The 27667-nt window shown below is 46.9% G+C and overlaps 1 protein-coding gene across 1 annotated transcript in view; it reads left to right on the top strand.

Moving 5' to 3' along the window:
* The window catches only part of SKIC2 (SKI2 subunit of superkiller complex), a 55194-nt gene extending 28196 nt beyond the window's left edge, over positions 1–26998 (top strand). Inside the window, exons 16-29 of the mRNA XM_058172799.1 lie at positions 151–363; positions 1577–1687; positions 3951–4062; positions 6065–6183; positions 7326–7463; positions 8569–8706; positions 11751–11855; positions 13869–14031; positions 15799–15925; positions 17513–17723; positions 19953–20063; positions 21799–22017; positions 22879–23019; positions 26662–26998. Coding sequence (XP_058028782.1) covers positions 151–363; positions 1577–1687; positions 3951–4062; positions 6065–6183; positions 7326–7463; positions 8569–8706; positions 11751–11855; positions 13869–14031; positions 15799–15925; positions 17513–17723; positions 19953–20063; positions 21799–22017; positions 22879–23019; positions 26662–26862 — 2109 coding nt within the window. The 3' untranslated portion in view covers positions 26863–26998. The remainder of the gene's footprint in view (positions 1–150; positions 364–1576; positions 1688–3950; positions 4063–6064; positions 6184–7325; positions 7464–8568; positions 8707–11750; positions 11856–13868; positions 14032–15798; positions 15926–17512; positions 17724–19952; positions 20064–21798; positions 22018–22878; positions 23020–26661) is intronic.
* The last annotated feature ends 669 nt before the right edge of the window (positions 26999–27667 follow it).

The following is a 27667-nucleotide window of genomic DNA, read 5'->3' on the forward strand; positions in this document are numbered from 1 at the left end:
GTTCCACGAGATGTATCCAGATGTTTGGATGCCCCCCTCCATGTTCTCCTTTGCTGAGGGAGGAAGGGAGCATTGCATTGAAAGAGAAGAAGGTCGGGAGTAGTGGAGGGAAGGATCTAGTTCTGGAGCAAACATCTGGAATTTCCGCAGGACAAGAACATCTGGCTCTCCCTCATTGACATGCTGCGCAAGAAGGACCAGCTGCCGGTGGTGGCCTTCACGTTCTCTCGCAACCGCTGCGACGAAAACGCCTCCATGCTGACCACCGTCGACCTGACTACCACGACGGAGAAAAGCGAGATCCACGTCTTCTTCCAGAAGTGCATCTCCCGACTGAAGGGTACCGATCGGCAGCTGCCTCAGGTGAGAGAAAAAGAAAAGGCTACTGTGGGGGGGGGGAAGGTGTCACCTTGGTAACGTAGCCAGGATGGGAGCTGAGCCTCAGGATCTCGGTGGTTGCCAAGAGGAAGAGGAAGTCGAGGGGCCCTAACAGTGGAGGATCACACTGGAGGTGCTTGATGGATCAACAGCAGACCCCACCTTACCCCCTGCATGTCCTGTTTCCTCCCTCCCTATTCTTTATACCAGGGGTCTCCAACCTTGGCAACTTTAAGACTTGTGGACTTCAACTCCTTCAACAGGGCCTCTGGTGGCTCAACAGACTAAAGCAGTCTGTTATTAACACAGCTGCTTGCAATTACTGCAAGTTCAAGTACCACCAGGCCCAAGGTTGACTCAGCCTTCCATCCTTTATAAGGTAGGTAAAACGAGGACCCAGATTGTTGGGGGCAATAAAAGTTGACTTTGTATATAATATACAAATGGATGAAGACTATTGCTTAACACTGTGTAAGCCGCCCTGAGTCTTTGGAGAAGGGCGGGATATAAATTCAAATAAAAAAACCAAAAAAAACCAAAAAAAACAACCTCCCAGAATACCTCAGCCAGCAAAGCTGGCTGGGGAATTCTAGGAGTTGAAGTCCACAAGTCTTAAAGTTGCCAAGGTTGGAGACCCCTGCTTTATACCATCTTTTTACCATAATTTTAATCACATCTCTGCTACTAGATGTACAGTATGTATGTATGTATGTATAGTTTATTGCTTTTAATCTTGTAAGCTGCCCAGTGAGATGGGTGGCAAACAAATTTGGATAGGTGGATAGAGTAGGGTGGGGTGGGATGGGATGGGATAGGGAGATATATTAAATGGATGGATTGATGGATCAAAGGATAGGATAGATAAGGAAGGAAGGAAAAGCGAAGGAAAGGAAGGAGGGAAGGAAACATAGGTAGGTAGGTAGATGGAGGGATAGGGTAGGATAGGATAGATAAGATGGACGGATGGATGGATGGATGGATAGATAGGTAGGTAGGTAGATGGAGGGATGGAGGGATAGGGTAGGATAGGATAAATTGGATGGATGGATGGATGGAGAGAGAGGGATGATGATGATAAAGATAAATGTATTAAAATCCTCTCTAGCACCAGTCCTGGATTTCAGCATAAAATTAAGTTTAATTAAATTGAACAACATTATTACTAAAAACCTCACTTGTGGGATTTTTTCCCCCTCAGGTTCTTCACATGGTCGACCTTTTGAAACGTGGGATTGGGGTACACCACAGTGGCATTCTGCCCATCCTCAAGGAGGTAGTGGAGATGCTTTTCAGCAAAGGCCTTGTCAAGGTAGGTGTAAGAGTTCACCAGGCTGAGCCCCCGGGGGGGAGGGGGGATCAAATGCATCATCATTTTGGAGTCTCTGTGCCCCCCCAAGAGAATTAAGTCCAGTTCCCTCTTGGAGTCTCTTGACTCTTATCTGGCGCCAATTTGCCTCGACCGTTAATAGATAAGATTCTTGTGTACAGGTAGTCCTCCACTTACGACCATAATTGAGCCCAAAATTTCTATTGCTAAGCAAGATAGTTGAATTTTGCTCCATTTGTGACCTTTCTTGCCACACTTGTTAAGTGAATCGCTGCAGTTGTTAAGCTAGTAAGACAGTCACTAAGTGAATCTGGCTTCCTCATTGACTTTTCTTGTCAGAAGGTCGCAAAAGGTGATCACATGACCCCAGGACCCTGCAACCATCATAAATATGAGTCAATTGCCAAGTGTCTGAATTTTGATCACATGACCATGGGATCACATGACTACTACTGCAGTAGTAGTAACTGTGAAAAACGGTCATATGTCACTCTCTTCAGTGCTGTTGCAACTTCAGACTGTCACTAAATGAACTGCTGTAAGTCGAGGACTATCTGTATAGGTAGCATGGAATAAACTTGTGATACTTTTGAACCCAATCCTGGCTCCTGAGAGAATGCCCCTGTCTGGAATGGGATAACTCAAAACGGCCAACTTGCCACGGCCAGTTCACCACAGCCAACTCTCTGCGGTCAGCTCTCCACGACCAACTTGCCATGAGACAATTCGCTTGGGTCAATTCACCACAGAAAAAAATCGCTACAGGACCATTCCACCATTTCATTTAATTATTTAAAATAAATAAAAACATATTTTAACTTTTGTCATTCTCGTTTCGTGCTGTCCCTCCTTTCGCATCTTTTCTTTTAACGATTCCATTTCACGATTTCTTCGATATTATGTAATTTTTGTTCTACGGCGAATTGTCCCTTGGTGAGTTGACCGTGGTAAGTTGTCCTAGACCAGGGGTGTCAAACTCAAGGCCCAGGGTCCAAGTCCAACCTGCGGGGCACTTAGATCTGGCCCACAGGGCCACCGTGGAAACAGCAAAGGACCGGCCCGCAGCATGTCTGCCAACAAAAACGGAACACAGGTGTTGTGGCTCCAGCCCCTGAACCTGGCCCCATGCCTGAAAGTGACTCCGAGAGTGAGGGGGAAGGGCCGGTAAGGCTTACCTCAGGAGCACCGATTCCTTTGGCCCGGCTCCAGGAGCCAGAACCAGGTCAGTCGGAGGACGTAATGAGGCCGACATCCCCTGATTCCTCCCTTCCTCAGGCTACGCCTACAGACGCAGCTGATAACCATACTAATCAAGCCTGGACTGACCCGCGCTTCAGAAGATTAGCGAGGCGGCGTCATCAAAGGGAAGGATGGGGCAGGAGCCCCACCTCACAGGATATATAAAGAGTTTTGGGACTGCTCTCACTTCTACGGGAAGCAAATTAGATGAACCGTGTCGAAGTGAGCTGAAGTCTTAATCTGTTTGAACTTTTTGGCAGGCAGCTGCGTTTTCTCGGCCAGGACTGATAGGAGCCGTGTAACCACTGGCTGTAGGCCAGCTCGTTACTCCAGAGTGAGGACGGAGACAGAACAGCAGGAGTGCTGCAGGCAACCCTTTCAAGCTCGGTTTTCGCTGGCAGAAGGTTGCAGGAGGCCGCTGCAGCTGAAACGGAGTTTGGGAGCCCGTTTTCGCTGGCGGAGAGCTCAGGCCGCCATAGGAGCCCCCGACACGAGTGATATTGAGTTGGCCACGTCCCCCCCCGGCCCCCACAAGGTCAAACACAACCCTGATGCGGCCCTCAATGAAATTGAGTTTGACACCCCTGTCCTAGACCCACCCTAGTCATGGGACTGGAGGACTATATAATATTCACTATACAGATGAAATGTAATTCTCTGGAAAGTATCGGTTAGAAGAAAGCTGCTCTAAGCCATTCTGGCTTCTTGCCAAGAAAAGCAGGTGGCATCTCCCCTCCTTCCTCCTTCCTCCGCATATAATTTAGGAAGTGACCCTAATAGTTGAGATCATGTATTTTAATTATAGGAATGGTATTATACACGATTGACGTCTGTAGTATTTTAATTTTAAGTTACATAACAGATAACTGGTTTTTATCATAGATTTTATCTGGTATGTATTGTTTTCTTTTTGAATTTTTAATTGTATATCTACTAAGTGTTTTTTATTTATTTATTTATTTATTTATTTATTTATTATTCAAATTTTCTTCCTTTCGGGTTCCAGATCCTCTTCGCCACAGAGACTTTCGCCATGGGGGTGAACATGCCAGCAAGGACTGTGGTTTTCAATTCCGTTCGTAAACATGATGGTGCAAATTTCCGGGACTTGGTACCAGGTAGGAAAGGAGACAAGCAGAGGTGGGTTTCAGCAGGTTCTGACCAGTTCTGGAGAACCGGTAGTGGAAATTTTGAGTAGTTTGTTGAACCAGTAGTAAAAATTCTGACTGGCCCCCGCCCCGCATCTATTCTCTGCCTTCCAAGTCCCAGCTGATCGGGAGAGAATGGAGATTTTGCAATATCCTTCCCCTGCCACACCCACCAAGCCATGCCACGCCCACCAAGCCACACCCACAAAAACAGTAGTAAAGAAATTTGAAACCCACCACTGGCGGGGAGCATGTTTCATGGTGCCTTTTTTTTACGAGGGGTAGGTGGGTGGGTATTTATAAGTAGAATGGCCAGAGGTTCCACAGACAAAACATCTGTTTTCCCTTCTCTTGCACATCGTCTTCCACTTCCTACCCCCAGCTTTTCCCCTTTGCTAACTGTTTATCTTGTTTCTGTTGCTGCTGGCTGCCATGAAACCTTTAAAGATGGTGTGTCCCACAGAGCTGCCCTAGAGCTATTGGGATTTTTTTATTTTTTTTTGCAGGCAAAAAGCCAGCAAACCAAATCATCTCAACTGTTTGATATTTTGGGGGCACTTTGAGACTGGGAACATATATACAGCAACCAAAACATGGCTATACTGGTCTCTTCTCCAAAGGAAAATGGACTATCATTCTTAACTGTGGAGCCCTGTACGTCAGGAGGCTAAAGCAATGTTTCTCAACCTTAACCACTTTAAGATGCTTGGACTTGAACTCCCAGAATTGCCCATCCAGCATGCCAAAATTCTGGGATTTAAAATTTGAGCATCTTAAAAGTGGCCAAGGATGAGAAACACTGGGCTAAAAGGATAAAATTCTAGCAAAGTACAGATAGTTTATTGACTTATGACCACAACTGAGCCCAAATTTTTTATTGCCAAGTGAAACATTTGTTAAATGAAGTTTGCCCCAGGGGTGAAATGCTCCCGGTTTGGACCAGATCAGCCGATCTGGTGGCAATGGCGGCGGGTGGTTCAGAAAACCAGTAGCAAAAATCCCTGGGGGCCCCCATGCCCAGCTGAGCCATGCGATCATCAAAGCCTTTTTTTTTAACTTTTAAAAGCATTTTTAAAAGGTAAAAAGCTGAAGCCTGCTAGGCAAAAAACGGGGGGTGTAGGCAAAAAACGGGGGGGGGGTTCGTTTGAGAGAGAAAGAGAAAGAAAGAAGGGAGGAAGGAAGGAAGGAAGGAAAGAGGGAAAGAGGGAAAAGAAGTAAGAAAAAGAAAGAAAGAAAGAGGGAGAGAGGGAGGGAGGGAGGGAAGGAGGGAGGGGAAAAAAAGGAGAGGAAGGAAGGACTACAAACCTGGCACTAGACGCAGCTTCAGAGGATAATCCGGGGCTGGAAGGGACCTAGAGGTCATCTAGTCCAACCCTGCTCTAGCAGGACATTGTTAGTGAGTTTCTGTCTTTTGATCCCCCCAGTCACATGGTTACATAGGCATGCCCACCTAGTCACATGACCTGCCCACCAAGCCACGCCCACAGAACCGGTAGGAAAGAAATTTAGATTTCACCACTGGTTTGCCCCATTGTAAACCTTTCTTGCCATAGTTATTAAGTGAACTGCTGCAGTTGTTAAGTTAGTCATTAAATGAATCTGGCTTCCTCCTTGATTCTGCTCGTCAGAAGGTCGCAAAAAGGGGATCGCGTGACCCTGGGATACTGCCGCCATCATAAATATTATCCAGCTGCCAAGCATCTGAATTTCGATCGCATGAGCATGGGGGTGTTGCAATGGTTTTAAGTCTGAAAAGCGGTCACAACTCACTTTTTTCAGTGCCGTTGTAACTTTGAACGGTCACTAAATGAGCTGTTGTGAGTCGACTACCTGTATACAGAGATGAGGTTTCATCTGTCAGTTTTGCTGAGGCAAAAATGAAACGTGTGGTGTTTTTTTCCTTCTGGATCTCTATCCCTTACTTGATGGCAAGAGTGATGAACACCATTCTTTCCTCTCTGCACCCTGATAGCCGAATACATCCAGATGGCCGGCCGGGCTGGGCGTCGAGGTCTCGACACAACTGGGATGGTGATTATTCTGTGCAAAAACCAAGTGCCTGAAATGTCCGATCTTCACCGCATGATGTTGGTGAGTGTTTGGTGTGTGTTTGTCTCGCTTAAATTGCAACACGCAGCAACTGTAGTTGTTCAAGCTGTAAATGAATCCATCTTAACAGAATAACAGAGTTGGAAACGACTTTGCAGGTCATCTAGTCCAAACCCCCTAACTCCGCACCCAAGCAAGAGACCCTACACCGTTTCTGACAGACGGCAGTCCAGTCTCTTCTTGAAAGCTTCCAGTGATGAAGCTCCCACAACTTCGGAAGGCAAAGCTTTTCCTTTGGTTGATTATTCTGATTGTCAGGAAATTCCTCCTCATTTCTAGGTTGAATCTCTCCTTGATCAGTTTCCATCCATTATTCCTTGTCTGGCCTTCAGGTGCTTTGAAAAATACCTTGACCACCTCCTCTCTGTGGCAGCCCCTCAAGTATTGGAAGACTGCTCTCATGTCTCCCCTGGTCCTTCTCTTCACTAGACTAGCCAAGCCCAGTTCCTGTGTAACTGTTCATTGTATGTTTTAGCCTCCAATCCCCTCACCATCCTAGTTGCTCTCCTCTGCACTTTTTCTAGAGTCTCAACATCTTTTTAATAGTGTGGTAACCAAAACTGGATGCAGTACTCTAGGTATGGTCTTACTAAGGCTTTATAGAGTGGTATTAATACTACACTTGATCTTGATTGTATCCCTCAGTTAATCAATTTAGGATTGCATTGGCTTTTTTGGCTGCCACTGCACACTGCTGGCTCATATTTAACTGGTTGTCCACTAAGACTCCAAGATTCCTCTCACAGTCACTGCTGTTAAGCCTGGTTTCACCCAGTCTATAGGTGTACTTTTGGGTTTTCTTGCCTAAGTGTAAGACTTTACTTTTTCTCTACATTGAATTTGTTAATATTTGGGTTGAAATTATAGCCAGTGATAAATATTCTCCTCCTGGCTGAGGATGAAAGTTTATTGGAACCTCATTAAGGGACAGAGAACAGTCACACCGTTCTGGGTCCCAAAATCCAGATGTTTGCCACTTCAGCTTGGACATTCTGTTTCAATCCAGATAATCCTCGATTTACAACCATCATTGGACCCAGAACCACAGTCGTAAGTTGTGGCGTTTGTTAAACAGATCACCTTGTGACTGCCGCCCATTGTACGGCCTTTCTGTTTCCTTTTAGGGCAAACCTACTCGGTTGCAGTCCCAATTCCGCCTGACGTACACCATGATCCTAAACCTGTTGAGAGTGGAGGCGCTCCGCGTGGAAGACATGATGAGGAGAAGCTTCTCAGAGTTCCACACCCGGAAAGACAGCAAGGTGTGATGGATGGGAGGGAGGAAAATTGAAATAGCTCCTGGAAAGACTCGAAAGATGCTTGAGAGGAATCCAGGGAAGCATCCTAAACTTTTGTGAGACACAACAGTTTGAGGCGGAGGGAGGATAATGGAAAAGAAGTGTGTGTTAGAAGGAATCTCCCATTTTTAAGACAGGAGGGTGCCTGGAAGAAAATGGAGGATGACTGAGAAGATAAAAGAGGGAGCAGAAGAGGAAAAACTGTTGAATAGAATAGAATAGAATAGAATAGAATAGAATAGAATAGAATAGAATAGAATAGAATAGAATAGAATAGAATAGAATAGAATAGAATAGCTTTATTGTCACTTTGAATGTACACTAATTGGCATACATTAAATTGAAATTACATTGCATACAGCTCTCAAAGGTCTCTACCTTTAATATAAACATACACATGACAAAATAAATAAATACATATATACATAATTCTGCATGTACCCACATATATTATATAACATGGAGAAAAGAGATGAAAGTCCATCTCTGAAGTCAAGAAGTCTGCAAACCTGGCAACTTTTAAGACTTGTGGACTTCAACTCCCAGAATTACTCCATGCTGGCTGGGGAATTCTGGGCATTGAAGTCCACAAATCCTAAAAGTTGCCAAGTTTGGAGACCCCCCCCCGCCCCCTACCCCCAATCCGGTCAAAAAGATGAAGCCTAAATTGCTGTAGACGATTGAGTCCTTCCAGCTATGAGTGATTTTCCAAGGATGTAGTAAAGACTTGTTCTCGTTTGGTATCGAGGACTGTATTTTGAACTTGCTGTGCAGTTCAAATCACCAGATCACCTGGAAGACCCCAAAATATTTCCCTCTATGGTGGCTGCGATCACTTGATATACTAGTGCATTAAACCATTGGGCTGGGGGGCAAGCAGCCTGCTGAATCCACATGCCAGCTGTGTTCACACAACACTTGGAGCCACTGTAGTCAATCCTGGTATAACCTCGCATGTTTTGTGAACTCGGCTTCTTTATGTTCAATGGTTGGAACCGGGGTGGGGAAGGAAAAGGCAAAGAGTTGGGCGCTGTATGACTTTGTTCCACCATCCGCGTTTCCTCGCCAGGTCTATGAACACAGAATCGCCCAGCTGAGCAGTATGTTAGCCAACATGGACATGCCAGACACGTCAAGGCAGCTTGGTGACTTACAGGAGTATTATTCTGCAGTCAGAGAACTGCGAGAGATACGGGAGCGCATTCAGGTACTGACTGGAAGAACTGGGGCGTAAGGGTTTTTTTCCACCTCATGGTATTGTCGTCGTTCAGATCCTGGGGCAAGGATCATTCGTAGACAGTTTTTCCCCCTGAGACTGGTATCCTGCTGTTGAATTGGGGCTGCAGACCTGCTTATTGTAATACAAGTCGAGGAAGATGCCTTTAGAACAGGTATCACCAAACTTTTGGCCCTTAGGGACCACTACATTCATAATTTTAAATCCCGCGGACCACTAATACGATCTGCCTAATGACCGGCTGGGTGGGCGTGGTTAGGTGATCATGTGACTGGGTAGGTGTGGCCAACTCAATGTCACTCACATGGAGGTGCGCCTCGCTGGCCTCTACTTGCCCCTTCCCTCCCAACCACTCCTTGCCTGCCCGCCCAGGCTCCTTAGGGCCCGCCCAACAGGAAGCAGTTTTTGGAGCTAAGCAGCTGCCATGAGAAAGAGTTGTCAAAACAGCTGGCTCAATTCAAATTGGATCTGACCGAGAAGGAGGCTCAGCAAAAGCACTGAGGACTACGAGCATAGGGGAGACCTGAGGGAGTGCAAGGCCAGGCATTGGTGCCTGGAGGCTCAGCGGGCTGAGATGGTCAGCCAGTTCCAGGCCATGAGGCAGTCCCACTGGAACAAGGCCCTCCGGCTCTTCCCCACCAGTGGCACTTCCCTCCAGCCTTTGCCCAAAGCCCTGCACCAGGAAGCTGAAGCAGACCCCAAGTCGGAATTTCTGCCCCCCTCCAACCCACACAAAAAGACCCCAAAGGGGGAGACTCTCTGCAACAACACAACCGTTCATTGCACGTATCCGGCCCAGGGACCGTAGTTTGAGGACCCCTGATTTAGTGCAATATAAAAAATGCAAATAATTTTATTGCGGACCACCGGTCGGTGACCGCTGCTTTAGAAGGCCTTTTTGGGGTGGGTCTGGCTAAAGTCCCTTGCCCAGGATTCAGCTTCGGCGTGTGTGGGGTGTGACCCGAGCCAAGATGTCTGCATTTATTTCAAGGGAAGAGGCAACTGTGAGTAAGTCTCACAAAATTCCCTTCCCTTGAGACACTGCAGTCGGGATCCATCCCATCTTACTCAGATTGGGTGGAAAGGAAAGTTCCATTCCAGTTTTCTCCAATGTTGTCCTTTCCAACTTAAATCGTATTCCGCCATCACGTCCACCAGTAATGGTTGGGATTGATGAGAATTGTGGTTTAATCTGCCCGGAAAGAAAGAACAAGGTTGGGGGAAGAAACTGGAATGATGAAATCCTTCTTCTTTGAAGTCCGCTTAAGGGTGGGAAGATGCATTTCTTGCGTGGCCATATGGGTTTCTCCCTGAGGGGTTCTTGGTCCTTCTCTGAGCGTGCTTGTTTTCTTGCAGATGTTTTATTACCCTAACTAGGTAACATCGTTGGCACTAATGATGCTACTTATCCATGTTTTCCCCAAAGTAAGACCCTGTCTTATTACCGTATTTTTCGGAGTATAAGAGACACCTTAGTTTTTGGGGAGGAAAATAAGAAAAAAGCTGATTGGCAGATGGATGGGCCTCCCAGAATACCCCCAATTAGCTGTTCCCAGAGGTGAATTTTAGCAGCAGATTCCTTGGTTGTGAGCTCTGCGCCTTGCTTTTTTTTTTTTGGCTTCTTTTTCTGCCTCTGAATCTCCGTTTCAGAAAAAAAACTTTTTCCTGCCTCTGAAAGCCTCCAAAACAGAGCTTCAGAAAAAATGCCTCTGAAACTCTGTTTGGGGGCTTTTTTCCTGAAGTTTCGTTTCTGATGCTTTTTTCAGCCTCTGAAACCTCCGTTTGAGAAGCTGGGTGGGGCTACATTCGGAGTATAAGATGTACCCAGATTTTCACCCTCTTTTTTGGGGGGGAAAGGTGCATTTTATACTCCCAAAAATATGGTTGTTGTTTTTTTGCCAACAAAAAAGGCACCAGGTCTTATTTTCAGGGGTGAGGGGAGGTACCATCCACTGACTCACCTCACTTGTGACCATCCCCCCCCCAGCCTCCTGTTTGCTGTCAGAGGCTTCAGGAGCTTCTTCTGTGGCTGGCAAGGCCGGTAAAGCTTTCCTGAAGGCCTCTGCAGATGACAACAGAACTCCGGATCGATCCATAGCTCTGTTATCGGCTGCAGCGGCCTCCAAGAAAGCCTTGCCGGCTGCAGAAGAAATGGACTGGCAAGGCAGGTGTCAGGGTGTGCGAGGCCTGGCTGCAACTTTCCGAAGGTACCGGGTTTCCTTGAAAAGAAGACCCTGTCTTATAAATGCTTGGCCTTATTTTCAGGGAGGTCTTATTAGGAACAAGATGGGGCTCCTCTTGCTGTCTTACCTGATTTCCAGCTCTGTGTTTAAATATTTTCGGGGAAGGCTTATTTTGGGGGGGGGGGAGGCATACAACTCAAAAGCCCGATTGGGCTTATTATCAGGGGATGTCTTATTTTTGGGGAAACAGGGTAAAGTAGTAGGGTAGCTCCACCCAGAGATGGGTTTCAGCAGCTTCTGACCCGTTCTGGAGAACCGGTAGCAGAAACTTTGACTAGTTCGGAGAACCCGTAATAAAAATTCTGACTGGCCCCGCCCCCATCTATTCTCTGCCTCCCAAGTCCCAGTTGATTGGGAGGAAATGGGGATTTTGCAATAACCTTCCCCGGATTATGGAGGGAATGGAGATTTTACAGTATCCTTCCCCTGCCACGCCCACCAAGCCACGCTCACAGAACTGGTAATAAAAAAATTTGAATCCCACCACTGTCTCCACCCCCACCCCACCCCCATACCCATCCTAGCTTAATTTTTACCCATGCACCCTGGAGTGGGTGGGGTCTTAATTAGGGCTTATTTTGGCGGTAGGGCTTATATTGGACACGTGTAAAAATCAAGCTAGGAAATACTTTTGAGGCAGGTCGTATTTTCGGGGAAACACGGTAGTTAGATAATGAAACATCTGCAAGAAAACAAGCAAGCTCAGAGAGCACCAAGGACCCCCTCATGCCAATCCCGAACTACAAATATTATGGGTTTTCTCCCTTTCAGAGGCGAGTAATGGAATCGATGAACGGATTGAAAGCCCTTTCTGTGGGACGAGTGATTGTGGTGAGCAACCAAGAGCACAAGAATGCCCTGGGGGTCATCTTGCAGGTAGGTCCCATCGTTTCTATGCTGCTCCAGAATGGTGCTTTACAAATGGAATGGGAACTATTTAGCCCAGCTATGGCCCTTTTACGACTTGTGGACTTCAACTCCCAGAATTCCTGAGCTGGACCATGTTGGGCCTCTGGTGGCTCAGCAGACTAAGTCTGTCTGTTATTAACACAGCTGCTTGCAATTACTGCAAGTTCAAGTCCCACCAGGCCCAAGGTTGACTCAGCCTTCCATCCTTTATAAGGTAGATAAAATGAGGACCCAGATTGTTGGGGGCAATAGAAGTTGACTTTGTATATAATATACAAATGGATGAAGACTGTTGCTTAACACAGTGTAAGCCGCCCTGAGTCTTCGGAGAAGGGCGGGATATAAATTCAAATTAAAAAAAAAAAAGTTGAAGTCCATAGGTCGTAAAGGAACCCTAGAGGCCCAACCCTTGATTTATCCCATACTAATCTAAGGAACTCCGACTCATTCAGCCCTCTAACCCAGTATTCCTTAACCTTGGCAATATGGACTTCAACTCCCAGAATTCCCAGTCAGAATACTGGAGAAACACTTCTCTAACCTGTCTGTATGTGCTCTTTGTATCTGTATAGTAGTTTTTTTTAAAAAAAAATAGGCCTAATGAATGGACTTATTCAGTAAGATTCTCCTCTGGCCAGGCCTAATATAAGGAGTGCTGATTTAACAATTGCTTCATTTAGCGACGGTACATTGTTACAATGCTGATGAAAAAATAACTTTGTGGTCAGTCTTCTTGTTTACGACCTTTGCAGATCTGTAAAGCAAAGGAAAGCTGAGGCTAAACACAGTCAGTTTCCCTTAGCAGCTGCATCCCTCAGTGACCAAATTGCTGGTCCCAATTGTGGTCACTAAACCAGGACTACTTGTACAGGATTCATGCCATGGTAAAGGTAACAGCTTGAGTTGAAGTTTGGCTCTTGTCCATCTAGATCGCGGGTGTCAAACTCGCCGCGTCTCGTTGATCTCACGTGACGTATTGTGATGTTTTTTGCCTTCGCAGAGCTGGGGTGGGTGTGGCCTGTGCATGACGCATCTACTCGTTGGCCGCCAGTTTGACACCCCTGATCTAGATCAAGAGTCCCCAGCCCCTAGTCCGTGGACCAGCACTGGGCCATGGCATGCCCGAAACCGGGCAGCTCAAACAAGCAAAGCCCCATCTTTTGTTGTTTTGTTATCTCAACTATAGTTCCAGGATTCTGAATTCTCTCATTTCAATGCTAATCAGGCCAGACTGTTCAGTATTTATTGATTCATTCATTCATTCAAGACTGATTCGCACTTTTGCCTATGTTTTTCCAATGCTCGCAGCTTGACAATAACAGGGAGGGATGGAATATCAGAGTGGGAAAATGGTATTCAAGCATCCATCGGCTTCCTTGAGACATTGCTGGCAGCTCAAGGACACCCCGAGCAGATGTCCCGGCTTGACTGGCTGTTTCCCATAACAAAATATACAGGAGTGATTGGTGGATGTTAATGGACTGGGGGTGGCCCATAGAGAAAAGGGGGAATTAACTATGCTTGCTTTTGCATGGGAAATCCAGAGCTGGTTTTGCTTCTTCTGAATCGGTGTGTTTTATTGAGTAAAGTTTTATACTCTTGGTAAAATAATGTCCCAGCAATTCCTTTTTCTGGATTCGCCAACTGGACTCATTCATTCATTCATCCATCCATCCATCCATCCATCCATCCATCCATCCATCCATCCATTTATCCATCTATCTTTGAGATAGCCAGTGTTGATGGTGATATTAATTGGATGAGGCCCTCCTAAATGATCCACAGTTCTCAGGCAACATCTCCTTTTACAAATAAGGTCTTGTAGCTCGCAGCTTCCTATCTTGTGAGGCAATTTTTCTCCCATAATTGAGACCAAGGGTGGAAAACTGGGGGAACGTAGTTCTGCCTAGTGTGAAAGTTGGGCCTGGTGTCTCTCGGGTGCCATTTTGGAACAAAGATCTCGACCCCTCCCTCCTCCAGGTTTCTTCAGACGCAACCAATCGGGTCTTCAGCACTTTAGTGATGTGTGAGAAGAACTCCATGGAGCGGGACTTGGCTGAAGGCCAGGAGTTGAATCGTCCTCCATCTGCTGAGGTGCCTCTGCCCGAGGATCTTCTCCACACAAAGCTCTTCCTTCCTGAAGGTAAAATGATGGAGAACTCAGAACAGGGAGTAGTTTGGGGGCGGGAGGTTGAGGAGAGGGAGGAGCAGAATTCATCGAGCAGGGAAACACAATATGACCTCAGTAAGCTAATGCATTTGGAGGAAACAAAATTCCCCCAAAGATTGCCGACAAAGATTGTCCTCCAGCAGAGTTATAAACTGAACTTCTCATACTCCCAAGTCACAGCTGCTCAGGAAAGCTGCCCAGTGTCAGACGTAACCCAACTCTGTCCCTTAGGAAAGAAACACTCTCGACTCCATTTGTAGCCAAAAGGTTACTTTTACTAAAAGCCAAGTGGTTACAGTAGGCAAAGCCAGAACAAAGAGTTTGAGCATTCCAAAGGTGCTTTTTCTTTGAAGACATTTCACTTCTCATCCAAAAAGCTTCTTCAGCTCTGATTGAATGGTGGAGAACGGAAGGATTTATGCTCCTTGCAGACAGCTGGTCATTTGCATTCTTTTATCGGGTCTCTAAGAACACATGGAAGTTTATCTGTGTCCTCAGGGTCACCTGAATAGTGCAAATTTTTTTTTTGTTTACATTTATACCCCGCCCTTCTCCGAAGACTCAGGGCGGCTTACAATGTATAAGGCAATAGTCTCATTCTATTTGTATATTTTTTTACAAAGTCAACTTATTGCCCCCCCAACAATCTGGGTCCTCATTTTACCTACCTTATAAAGGGTGGAAGGCTGAGTCAACCTTGGGCCGGGCTCAAACCTGCAGTAATTGCAGGCTTTGTGTTCTAATAACAGGCTTCTCTATTGCCTGAGCTATCCCGGCCCCTTGGGTGTGGAGCCTTCTTGGAACTGCTGAAAGGACTGTGTTGTTGATTGGAGACAGATTATGTCGTATTCCTCCCCCTCTGTTGAGAGAGGGCTGTTCAACTTTGACATAGATGGCCTCTTATAACCCCTCTTTCAAACCAGCCGTCCTCTCTGTCCAAAATGTGGACTTTGCTATCTTTGAAGGTGTGGCCTTTGTCTTTTAAATGCAGGTGGATTGCTGAATATTGCCCTGATGGGTTTGTTCTTCCATGTTGTGCCATGCGTTTATGAAGTGGTTGTTTTGTTTCTCCAATGTAAGGATCTGCGCATGGCTCACTGCATTTTGCTCCATATACCACATCGCTCAGTTTGCATCTGGGTCTTTTATCCTTGGGGTGGACAAGCTTCTGCCTTAGTGTATTCTTTGGGTTTGAAGTGGGCACGTATGTTGCCCACTTCAACATTGACTAAAGCCAACAACATTGACTTTAGCCAACAACATTGGCTAAAGATCCTCCTGAGCTTTTCTCAATATTCCTGCAACGTATGGAATGACAACGTTGCTTCGTTTATTGTCCTCTTCATTGTCTGTTACGGAGAAGCTCCTATAGGGTGTTTTTTGAGATTTGATGTTAAGAGTTTTGAGCACGAAAATTTCCCTAGTTAACTTTCCATTCCCTGGCCCACCCTCCTGTTATCACCTGGTTGTCCAGTCACATTCAGAGAAGATATATTGTCCCCACTGAGGTTGGTGAAATGGATAGGCGCTGCCTTCCATTCCCAGGATCATGGCCTTGAAATGTCTCAGAACGGTACGACTTTTTTCCTTGTTTCTCAAATCTTCCTTTCAGGTTCCCCCTGTTTCCCTGCTGGCTTTCCCAGTTTCCTGCCCTCATGGCAGACCAACATTTAGCTGAGCGTAGAGTTGAGGGGAAAATGGCAGCACCGATACCCAGACTCTTTCTTCTCTCCCTCATAGGCCCCTGTGGACATACCATAAAGAAACTGGGCCCTGCAGATATTCTGGGCATCACAACAAAAACCCTCCGGGTTAATGCGGACCGTATCCTGGAGGATTTCAGGAAACGACAAATGCCCAGATTCAGGTGAGCCAAGAAACAAAATTTGCTGTTTTCTACTCATCCCCTCCGATCCAGCAAGAAGGCCCTGCTTCCGATGCTATCCGCCGTATTGTTAAGTTGCCCGGAATGATTCCTTTCAGATGGGTGGCTTTTACAAGTCAAATAAATAAATAAACGTGTGGAAAATGGCGTTTATTTGTAAGAACTTGGAAGGAACGGCATTCCTCAATTTTTACTCCAGCAATCTGGAGCTCAGTTCTTGCAAATGAAAAGAAAGGGTGCTAACAAACCAATTGGGCAAACAGACATTCATGATTCTTTTTTCTCTCAATTTCCCTCAGTTTTTCTCGGTTTCTTCTTTGAAGCTGGTTGCCAAATCTTTGGAGTAGATCCTCTCTTTGTTAAACATGTTCCTTTCACACAGTAACATAGGAAAGCAGGCCTCTGTTATGCCCAAACATCTTTTTAAAGAATCAAAATCCTGCAATTGTAGGTTACAGGTAGTCCTCACTTAGCAACTGCTCAAATTATGGCGGGTCTCCCCAGAGCTAATTATGAACTGATTTCAAACTTCTGATGGCCACACTAACACCAACATACACACACACACATGTGGTTACATGATTGTATTTTGGTAGCTTGGCCACTAGCACGAATTTACGGCCATTTGCAGTGTCCTACAGTCATGTAGCTGTGATTTTTGCCTTTTTTTTTTTTTTTTTTTGCTGATTTCCGGTGTAAGTTTCTGGCAGAAAATACGCCCCTCAGGGAAAACATTTTTGCTTGACGCCCATGGCATTCGTTTAACGACCATGGTGTTCGCTTAACGACCACCACAAAAAAAAGTCACAAATTGAGATGCGGCCATGTGGTGTCCTGTTTAATGACCGCCAGAACTTATAACTGTAACACTGGGGTCAATTACAGTCATAAAATTGAGCACTTCTATAAAACTACATGAAAGTTGGTGATCTCACAGTAACTTAGACCTGGCTGAAAGATTTAGCTAGCTTTTTTTGTTTGGTGGGTCCCACGCTCATGATCCCGAAGTTGATATGACTTGGAATACAAGGGAGATTTGGGAAGGATTCAAGGCACCCAGTTACAGGAGACACTGATTTTCAAGGGTCAGGCATTAAAAACCTACTGCCATCATCATCATCTTTTAATGACCCCATAATCCAGGGGTGTCAAACTCAAATTTCACTGAGGGCCATATCAGGGTTATGGTTGACCTTGGGGGGGGGGCATGGCTGACTGGGTGGGTGTGTTTCCTCTTTGCAATGGGTAAACTAGGCTGAAGTGACACAAGTAGCCCTGCCAGCCGGATCTGACCACACCAGCCTGTGGGCCTTGATTTTGACACCCCTGTGGGCCTTGATTTTGCCATAATCCTTTGTGCGGATTTGTGAGTCTGGCTAACTGTCACCAATGCGGAGTTATATTCAGCAGATATATGCTCATTGTGCCCAGAGAGAGAAATATCTGCATCTACCTAGGATCGAACTCATAGCCTCCTGATTGTGAGGTGAGAACTCCACCTCTAGGCCACCGCACCACCCATGAAAAACCGACTGTGGCCTCCTTGTTTCCCTCTCTCACCATCTGCAGGAACGACCCACCTGGACCATCAGCGGCCACAGCAACCCAGGAGCTGCTGCGTTTAGCCGAGGGCTCTCCGGAAGGCCTCCCCCTCCTGGATCCCGTGAACGACCTTCAGCTGAAGGATCTGGAAGTCGTAGACAGCATGATCCTGGCCCGCAGTCTGGAGGAACGTTTGCCAGAGTTCCAGTGTGTCCACAGCCCACTCTTCCACATAGAGGTCAGTTCAGGGCCGGCATTTTGTGGGCAGCTTTGGAAAAGGAGGCAGGGTAGAGGGCACCATCTTCAGAGTAATAACAGAGTTGGAAGGGACCTTGGAGGTCTTCTAGTCCAACCCCCTTGGTGCAAGTTCAAAAGGAACGGGAGCGAGGAGTGTGATTGTGATCCAGACTTCGGCACAATTGCCAGCCTCCTTGGCACTGTCTCCCGATGTTGCCCCCCTCCCCCTTCCCATCTCTTTTTTCAAAAACAGGAAACCGTACCTGTTTGAGTTTAGCAGCTGCTCCAGCCTTTACATTTGCCTCTTTCTTGTTTTTGCTTTGTGTGTCTTTAATTAAAATAATTTTTTTGTTCTTTTTCAAGCCCTGTTGGGATGGTTTGATGTTCTTTCTGCCCCCCCCTTTTTTTTTTCTTTTTTTTTTCTCCTTGTAAACTGCTCTGGCCTCTGCTGGGAACAACAACAGTGTAGAAATACTGTAAATTAAAAACTGCACAGGATTTGGTAAAAGGCAGGTAACACCTGTCCGCATTTTAACTTCTCACATTTAGCAAATGCAAAGACAGTGTATTCATTCATATTAATTCCAATTTTAAATCTATACATATCTATCTATCTATCTATCTATCTATCTATCTATCTATCTATCTATCTATCTATCATCTATTTATCTCATCTATATGTATCTCATTCTCTATCATCTATCTTTATTGATCACCTATCTAATCCAAGGGTGTCAAACTCACGTCTTCATGGCGGTGGCGGGTTATGTATCAGAACTTTTTTCCCCTTCGCTAAACCGGGCATGGCCATGGCCAGCATGTGACGCATCTGGCCCATGGGCCGGGAGTTTGACATCCCTGATCTAATCTATATCTATATCTGTCTATCTATCTATCTATCATCTGTCAAGACTCAGTGGCACAGTGGTTAGAGTGCTGTACTGCAGGCTACTTCTGCTGACTATTGGCTGCCTGCAATTTGGCAGTTCAAATCCCACCAGGCTCAGGGTTGACTCAGCCTTCCGTCCTTCCAAGGTGGGTAAAATGAGAAGCCAGATTATTGGGGGAAATATGCTGATTCTGTTAAACCTCTTAGAGAGGGCTGTAAAGCACTATAAAGCGGTATATGTCTGTCTGTCTATCTATCTATCTATCTATCTATCTATCTATCTATCTATCTATCTATCTATCTATCTATCTATCGCTATTTCATTTCTTTCTTCAATCTGTAGATTAGTTGCAGTTGGCCAGTTGCAGAATTCTTGAAGGTTTTCAAGAAAAGATTGGACAACCATTTGTCTAGGATGGTATAAGGACTCCTACCTTAGCCAGCAATTTGGATTACAAGACCTGTAAGGTTCCTTCCAGCTCTATGAATCTATGACTCAGCTGGTCTTTCCCCCTCCTATACTAGGGGCTTGGGTGCTCTCTAAGGCAAAGCTTGGAGACAGGAGTCAGAATAACAGTTGCAAGCGACCTTGGAGGTCTTCTAGTCCAACCCCCTGCTTAGGCAGGAAACCCTATACCACTTTATACAAATCGTTGTCCAATCTCTTCTTGAAAACTTCCAGTGTTTGAGAGTACACAACTTCTGGAGACAAGTCGTTCCACTGATTAATTGTGCTCACCATCAGGAAATTTCTCCTTAGTTCCAGGTTGCTTCTCTCCTTGATTAGTTTCCACCCATTGCTTCTTTGTCCTGCCCTCAGATGCCTTGGAGAATAGTTTGACTCCCTCTTCTTTGTGGCAGCCCTTCAAATATTGGGACACTGCTATCACGTCACCCCTAGTCCTCCTTTTCATTCGTTGTGTTCTTTGACAAGCAGCAGCTCCGTTTGGGTTTAATAAGGAATTGCAGCCCAGACGTAGGGATGAAGCTCTTTTCCAGAAAAATTAACAAATATTCAGACAGGCTCGCCCAGCCAGGCCTCTTCCGGTTGCATTGAAAAGCATACTTTCCTCCACACCATGGTCACTGGGGATGTGGTCGTTCTGCACAAGAGGGCTTGAGGTTGGCTTCAGTGATGGGTTGCTCCTAGTTCGGACCGGTTCACAAGAATCGGTAGTAAAACTAGCGGGAGGCTCCGCCCACCAACCCGGACGTCATCAGGAAGCTTCTGTGCATGTGCGCAGCCCCGTTGCGAACCGGTAGTAAAGGTAAGTAGAACCCACCCCTGGTTGGCTTACATCCCTTCTCTCACCTTTCCGATCTCCTTCTTCATTTCTCTAGTTTGTACGCTTCCGAGAGCGCCAACGGGTGTTGGACGAACTCGACCAGCTGCGCTTCCTGCTGTCAGATCAGTCCCTTCTCTTACTGCCTGAGTATCACCAGCGCGTTGAAGTGAGTGCCTCTCTGCAGTTGGATCAGACCGATGGCTGGGGCAACCTAGAGAAATCTTGTCAAGGTTTTGTGGTCATTTGACTTCCTGCAGCATTTCTCTTTCTCCCAAAATGTTCGGTGGGGCTCCTCGACCACAAAAGATGCCCAGCCAGTCTATTTAGTTGAACCTGGCACAAACCCAGGTGCTTGTATTATTTTTGGAGAGAGCAGAGGCCACATTTTGGGAAAGAGGACTGCATGTTTTCAATGGTCTTTTTTTTTTTTTTTAATCTTGAATTTTGCTCATCCGTGCATCATTTCCCTTAGTCAACTCTCCATCTCTTCTGCCTGGCCCCCTGCCTTCCCCTGAATTCGCAGACAAGGCCTCCACTTGTTTGGGTAGGAAATGGCTATTGACCCTGGTACGGCATTCAACTTAAAAGTTGAAGTTGAGACGTGGTGACACAGTGGTTAGGATGCAGTTGTTGTTGTTAGTTGCAAAGTCGTGTCTGACCCATCGCGACCCCATGGACAACCTTCCTCCAGGCCTTCCTGTCCTCTGCCATCCTCTGGAGTCCATTTAAGCTCACGCCTACTGCTTCAGTGACTCCATCCAGCCACCTCATTCTCTGTCGTCCCTTCTTCTTTTGCCTAGAATGCAGCATTGCAGGCTAATTCTGCCGACTGCCAGGAGTTTGATCCTGACCAGCTCAAGGATTCCGTGTTCTAAGATTTAAATCTAAATTACTGAGTGTTTCTGAAATACTGAAAATGCACCCCAGTGGTTAGCCTGAAGAACTGAAGTCTGAAGGACCAATTCTAGCAGTCCTCCAATGCTCTCACTAGAAAGCATTTTTGTAATGGGGTACTGGCCCAATTTGGCCCAATATGAATCTATTTGAGCCATGGTGGCGCAGTGGTTAGAATGCAGTACTGCAGGCTAATTCTGCTGATTGCGACTGCCAGTAATTCGATTCTCCATTGGCTCAAGGTTGGCTCGGCCTTCCATCCTTCCGAGGTCGGTAATGTAATGGGGTACTGGCCCAATTTGGCACTATATGAATCTATTTGAGCCATGGTGGCGCAGTGGTTAGAATGCAGTACTGCAGGCTAATTCTGCTGATTGCGACTGCTAGTAGTTCGATTCTCCATTGGCTCAAGGTTGGCTCGGCCTTCCATCCTTCCGAGGTCGGTAAAATGAGGTCCCAGATTGTAGGCAGTAATATGCTGACTCTGTAAACCGCTTAGAGCAGTGGTTCCCAACCTTTGCGGCTTGGCGGCCCAGCTGGGGGAGGGGGTGATGGGAACTGGGCTGCGCGAATCGTGGGCCGGCATGCACATGCAGGCAGCTCTTGTGCAAGTGGCAGGTTGGCACACACTTGCGCAGCTCAACCTGCGCGAGTGGCTAGCCAGCACACGCACTAGTGCCCACCAGCCCGCTGCTTGCACAAGTTGAGCTGCATACGCGCTTGCGCTTGCTCTAGCCAGCCACTCGTGCGGCCCAATTCCGAATAGGCTGCGGCCCTGTAGTGGGCCCTGACTCAGAAGCTGGGAGCCCCTGGCTTAGAGAGTGCAATAAAACACCATGAAGCAGTATATCAGTCTAAGTTCTATTGCTATTGCTACGGCATGGTCTCGTGGTGAATTCTTGACAATTTCATGGAATCATCAAACGGAGAGTGTTCTCCTTAGTTCCCCAAGCCAGAAGTTGAGCTATTTGGCCTTTTTTTTCAGTCTCCACTTCTGGTCACTTTAGGTCTTGCGTTCCCTGGGCTACATCAACGAAGGAGGAGCCGTGGAGCTCAAGGGGAGCGTGGCCCGTCAGATCAGCAACCATGAGCTGCTCCTGACACAGCTGCTTCTGGACAATGCCCTGACCGACCTGCGGCCCGAGGAGATCGTGGCCTTGCTGAGCTGCACGGTGTGCCAGGTCCGGACCCAGGTGGAGCCTCAGCTGCCCTCTGTCCTTCAGAAGGTGAGTGGGGAGTGGGAGATGGGAGAGAAGCGGGACACAAGGGAGGACCTGAGTTGCCGTTTAGGCTTCTTCCTCTCCTCCGAGTCCTAGTCTGCCACCGACATCTCAGAGTTGTTGGCCTCCTGGTGAGATCCAGACAGGCTACTACTATGTCAACTGGCTTAACGTCAACCATCCCATTGGCATAGGCAGCAAAAGGAAACTCCTGGCACGTTATTTTACCAGGAATATAACTTTACTGATCGATGAACGGTGCAGTGGCTTAGAGGAGGAGCTGTCGCCTCACAATCAGGAGGCTGTGAGTTCGATCCTAGGTAGCAGCAGGTATATCTCTCTCTGGGCACAACGAGTAAAATATCAGCTGCGAACTCTGCATTGGCGACAGGAAGGGCATCCGGCCAGTCAGGCTCCATTCAGTGATTACAAGGTCATTAAAAGACATAACAACAACAACAACAACAACTTTACTGATAGGTCCCTATAGGCACAGTAGAAGCATAGCCAGTTCTGAAGTTTTTGCGTAAAAAACTGAATAGTTAAAAATCTCCCTCCCCTCCCCCCGGTGGCCACCCACTGTCCATTGTCCACCAATCCAGTGCAATCTCTTTCTTTTGGGAGACAGTCCGCTCAGCTCAGAAGGCCCTCATCATAAGTTCAACCTTGAGGTGTCGAGACTCTCCCAGGCCCCAAGCAGTGCACTTGAATTCCTCATTTCCCTCCAGGCCACCCATTCTTTCCAATCATACACCCCCCTCCCTCTTCCCTGTTGTCCGGCTGCGAGCAAAAGCGCCTGGCGAGTCGGCCATGACAGTTAGTGTCTCCTGGACGAATCCCCACCTTCTCTCCCTCTTCTTTCTTCAGGGCATAGAGCACATCCGCTCGGTAGCCGAACAGATTGCCCTGCTGCAGCGCAAGTGCGGCCTGCAAGAATCGATCGAGGATTTTGTGGAGCAGTACAAATTCGGGCTGGTGGAAGTGGTTTACGAATGGGCCCGTGGCATGGTAAGGTTTCAGGCTCCACCCGTTCCCTTCCCTTCCCAGCTTTGAGTTCTCTCATCTCATGGGGACCATCTTTTCTTCTCTTACTCTTAAGACGGACAAAGCTCCTGTGTTTGTGGAGTGAGTAAAGTGTGATACTTTCTTTCCTATGGTTGACCATTGTTGTGACTCAGGCCCAAGTAAGTAGTAGTAGACGCAATCAGTTCAAAAACAAACAGACTTTTAATTAACTTTAAAAATTAACTCATTCTCAGCGTAGTCCAAACTAAATCAAAGCAAATTCTTCATAACACAAGTCTTCAGTCTTATCACCAACCTTGGTCTAATTAGGCAAACCGCCAAAGGCTTTTCTTGGCAAAAGTTCAAAAGCAGAAGACGCCAACAAGAAATAAATGCAGCAAGACAAGGAGCAAGGGCCGTGGTGGCTCAGGCTGTAAGAAGCCTGTTATTAAAACACAGCAGCCTGCAATTACTGCAGGTTCAAGCCCCACCAGGTCCAAGGTTGACTCAGCCTTCCATCCTTTATAAGGTAGGTAAAATGAGGACCCAGATTGTTGGGGGGGCAATAAGTTGACTTTGTAAATATATACAAATAGAATGAGACTATTGCCTTACACACTGTAAGCCGCCCTGAGTCTTCGGAGAAGAGCGGGATATAAATGTAAATAATAATAAAAAAAGGCTATCAACGTTGTTTTCCGGCAAAGAGCCCAAACGCTGTTGCTGGTCTTTTAAGCTTTATGGGAGGGGCCAATCATCTCTTGGCCCTACTCCCGAGTCGTCCTCTTTGCTTGAGCTGCTCTTGCCTTCTGGCAGCTCTTCTCATACGTGCATTAGGAACAGGCTCCTCCTGTTCCTCTGCCTCACTACTGTCAGCCTCTGGAGGCTCCGGAGTTCGCACATCACTCCCCGATGGCCTTGGCCCCACCTCTGCCTCTGATACAGAGCCCTCATCCGGGCCTTCCCCAGCCTCCAGGACTGGCCCACGCTCTTCCTCAGCCTCATTACTGTCTGACTCCGCTGCCAGCTCCGCAGGCTGTCAGTGGACCACAACAACCATTTGCAGCTTTGGGGTAGTGAGACAATGAAAAACCATGAGAGCACTTGAGGAACCCCAAGGACAAGATAATAGAAAAGGAATGGTTACCTTGGACCATCCAGTGGATAACTGAGTAACTTTCCTGCAGACCAGAAAGTGCTGGTTGGTAGGTTGTCCCAAAGGTACTTTTTCAAAAGAAAACTGGTCTGTAGAGATTCTCAGTCATCCAGGTCAGGGTTGTCCCAAAGGTACTTTTTCAGGAGGCAACTGGACTTTCTTGTTTTTTCTTTGAAGATGTTTCGCTTCTCACCCAAAAAGCTTCTTCAGCTCTCAGAATAGTGGGGAATGGAAGGATTTATATTCCTTGCAGACAAAGCTGGTCATTTGCATCCTTTTAGAGCAGGGGTGTCCAAACTTGGTCCCTTTAAGACTTGTGGACTTCAACTCTCAGAGTTCCTCAGCCAGCTTTGCTGGCTGAGGGACTCTGGGAGTTGAAGTCCACAAGTCTTAAAGGGACCAAGTTTGGACACCCCTGTTTTAGAGGGTCATTGAAGCACTTGGAGGTTTATCTGGATCCTCAGGGTCACCTGACTAGTGCAAATGGTTCCTGTAGTCTGCAGTTTTTTTTCCTCTGGGAATCCAGTCCTGCTCCTGCACCGTTCGAAGAGAGTTCATCCCAAATTGTATAGCTAAAAAGCCTGTAGAGATTCTCAGTCATCCAAAAATCCTTCATTGCAAGGAATATATTCCTTCAAGGAATATAACTCCTGATCAGTCAGAGCTGAAGAAGCTTCTTGGCTGAGAAGCGAAACGTCTTCAAAGAAAACAAAAATAAGAAAGTCCAGTTGCCTTCTGAAAAAGGCAACTTTGGGACAACTGGACTGTGTTTTTTCTTGAAGACATTTCACTTTTCATCCAAGAACCTTCTTCCGTTCTGGACTGAAGCATCTTAAATGAGAAGCAAAGAAAACACAGTCCAGTTGCCTTTTGAAAAAACACCTTGGGACGACCGTAACCTGGATTAGGGGTCTGCCAACTTGGCTTTTTAAAGACTTGTGGACTTGAACTCTGGGAGTTGAAGTCCACAAATCTTAAAAGAGCCAAGTTTGCAGACCCCTGACCTGGATAACTGAGAATCTCCATAGACTTTAGTTACATGATTTAAATTTGGATGCGTGGCAACTGACTCACATTTATGACAGTTGCAGTGTCCCACCGGGGTCAACTGTAATCCCTTTTTATGACCGTTTGACAAGCCAAGTCAATGAGTAAATTAGATTCATTTTACACCTGTGTTACTAATTCAACAAGTGCAGTGATTCACTCAACCAACGCGGCAAGAAAAGTCGTAAAATGGTAGGAAACTCACAACGAATTTCTCACTTAGCAACATAAACTTTGGGCTCAGTTGCGGTCCTAAGTTGAGGACTACCTGTAATGCAAAGGCAGAACTGAAATTCACACACCAATTCCCTAAGTGAAAACTTCTTCTCCCTGCAGTGGTGGCGCAGTGATTAGAATGCAGTACAGCAGGTTAATTCTGCTGACTGCCAGTAATTCGATCCTGACAGGGCTCAAGGTTGACCCAGCCTTCCATCCTCCCGAGGTCGGTAAAATAAGGACCCAAATTGTTGGGGACTCTGTAAACCACTTAAGAGGACTGTAAAGCAGTGTGAAACGGTATATAAGTCTAACTGCTATTGCTATTAGGCGCATCCTATTCCTGCCTGCGCCCCCCCCCCCCGCCGCCTAATCGTCCTATCAATCTCCAAGATGTTTTTGAAATGGCCACTCTGGTTTTAGTCTGGCTCGCAGCTGTATTCTTCTCATAACAAGGCAACCTCGAACACCATTTCAGACAGCCACCTTCACTTTTAATTAAAAAAAAATATTTACTTTCTTTTCTTGTGTAATTAGGGCTCTTAACTTCCATTCCAAGCCCTCACTTTCCAGAATTTGTGTATTCTTTAAATTGATTCCTTCCACTTTCACTTTCCAGTATGTTTAGCCGCTAGTTTAAAGTGTTTTTTTTTCCAAAGCTTGGGCCAATTTCAAAATAAGGTTTCTTCATGAGTTGGTGATAACTCACCCGACTTCAATAGTCTGTTTCTTTTGTGCTTCATGCTCCTGCGCAATCTTGTGGCTTTGTTGCAGCTGATGGCAGCTGCATTCCTCCCCGCTGGGTCGGGGGAAAGATATCCGGAGCTGCAGGGAGTTTGCAGTCTCCCCGTTCGCTCTGGCAGCTCCCCCATTCTTCGTTGCCCCTTCGAGGCAGCTATGGTCCGAACCAGGAGATGGACGGACCCCCATAGCGGAGGGGGGGGATTTCAGTGCATATCCCGGAGATACCAGGGTGTGTGACCGTCTCGCCCACGACGTTGGCCATGCATCCTGCCACCTTCACTTTTGTAGCTTCTCCCACCCCCAAGCACTTCCCCTCCCTCTCCCTTTCTCTCTCTCCCTCTCTCTCTCTCTCTCACACACACCGGTTTTATGTCAGACTGGTACCGAACAGCCATTGTGAGGTGGTAGTTCTGACAAATCAGATGCACTTAAGTCCCAAGCACCAGCTCCAAGATCTTCCTTTTCCTCTCCATCCTATTCAGCCCTTTGCCGAGATCGCCCGCCTGACCGACGTGCAGGAAGGCATCATCGTCCGCTGCATTCAGCGCCTGGATGAAACCTGTCGCGAGATGCGCAACGCTGCCCGGGTGACGGGAGAGCCGACCCTGCACGCCAAGATGGAAGCCGCCTCCAACATGATCAAGAGGGACATTGTCTTTGCCGCTAGCCTCTACACCCAGTGAGGAGGGGAGATGCTGGCTGGACTGTGGATCCATTTTGCCATCCTGGGAAGTTCTCACTCCCTTATTCTGACCTCTAAGAGGTTTTGCAATGCATCTGCAGATATAGACAATAAAAATATGTCCTTGTCCCAAACAAGCAGAGTTGGTCTCCTGTCTTCATGTATGAGTCATGGTGGCACACTGGTTAGAGTGCGGTACTGCAGGCTACTTCTGTTGATTGCCGGCTGCCTGCAGTTTGGCAGTTCAAATCTCCCCAGGATCAAGGTTGACTCAGCCAACCTTGAGTAAAGCACTGTGAAGCGGTATATAAGTCTTAAGTGCTATTGCTAGTAAAGCCAGGGTTCACAACCTGTGGGACATGGCCCACTACTGAGGGGTTTGCAATTGGGCCATGGCGAGTGTGCGCACAGTCATATCCTCGCTTGTGCGAGCAGGGGCTAAACACATGTTCATGCACTTCATTTGCGTGAATGGTAGGCACACATGCACGCTGCTTATGGAATTCTTGCGCATACATGTGCCTGCCAGCCACTTGCCTTAACCGCCGCCTCCCCACCCCACCCCGGCTGGTCCGCAAAGCCCAAAACGTTGGGCAACTCTGCAGGATGTGACCCTAATAGCTTGAATGCTCTTTTGAAATGGGGTATTGGCCCAATTTGACACTGTATGAATCTATTAAGCCGTGGTGGTGCAGTGGTTAGAATGCAGTACTGCAGGCTAGTTCTGACTGCTGATTGCTGAACTGCCAGCAGTTCGAGTCTCACCGGCTCAAAGTTGACTCGGCCTTCCATCCTTCTCAGGTTGG

Source organism: Ahaetulla prasina, chromosome 2, assembly GCF_028640845.1.
Source record: "Ahaetulla prasina isolate Xishuangbanna chromosome 2, ASM2864084v1, whole genome shotgun sequence".
Taxonomy (NCBI): Eukaryota; Metazoa; Chordata; class Lepidosauria; order Squamata; family Colubridae; genus Ahaetulla; species Ahaetulla prasina.